General features: G+C 54.6%; 1 protein-coding gene across 1 annotated transcript; it reads right to left on the bottom strand.

The window, feature by feature from the left end:
• Positions 1-107: 107 nt before the first annotated feature.
• On the bottom strand, positions 108-500 carry DQ04_25761000 (hypothetical protein; the record flags this gene model as incomplete). The annotated part of the gene is made up of 1 exon (XM_009318300.1): positions 108-500. A coding segment is annotated over one exon (393 nt), but the record flags the coding sequence as incomplete, so codon positions are not given.

Raw genomic sequence — 500 nt, 5'->3', positions numbered from 1 at the left:
CTAAGGCGGCCCGGCGGGGTTGGGTGCGCAGGTGCCTGAAGGATGACGTCGCCGCAACAGTAACAGCAACAGCAAACGAGAATAGCATGAGGCGATATGCATTAACCTCACAGGGCGAAAGAGAGAAACCAAAAGAAGGCCACGCCCGGAGTGCAGTCGCTGGCTTCCCCAGCAGCAGAAGCTCCAGTAGCGGTGGCCGTATGGTGCACCCCCTCCAAGGTGCGCTGTTGCACACAACGGGGGGTCGCTGAACCTATGAGACTACATTGCGGTGTCCCTGCGGCCGCAGCCGCAGCTGCTGCTATTGCTGATGTTGTTGTTGTTGTGGGGCATATTGGCGTCAAGCAGGCGTTGAGAGACTTCTGTGTGCACGTGCACACCGTTCGCCTTTGCTCACTGCTGCTTCGCGCCTCATACGCTCTATATACTCTCGCAGACGGTAACCAAAAAAATACAAGAGAAAAGGTAAAATGAAAGCAGAATAGAACAAGGAAAAAAAA

The sequence above is a fragment of the Trypanosoma grayi genome (genome assembly GCF_000691245.1).
Source record: "Trypanosoma grayi strain ANR4 Tgr_2576_V1, whole genome shotgun sequence".
NCBI classification, from domain to species: Eukaryota; Euglenozoa; class Kinetoplastea; order Trypanosomatida; family Trypanosomatidae; genus Trypanosoma; species Trypanosoma grayi.
Note: the sequence above shows the minus strand (reverse complement) of the source record. Positions and strands in the feature narration are given on the sequence as shown.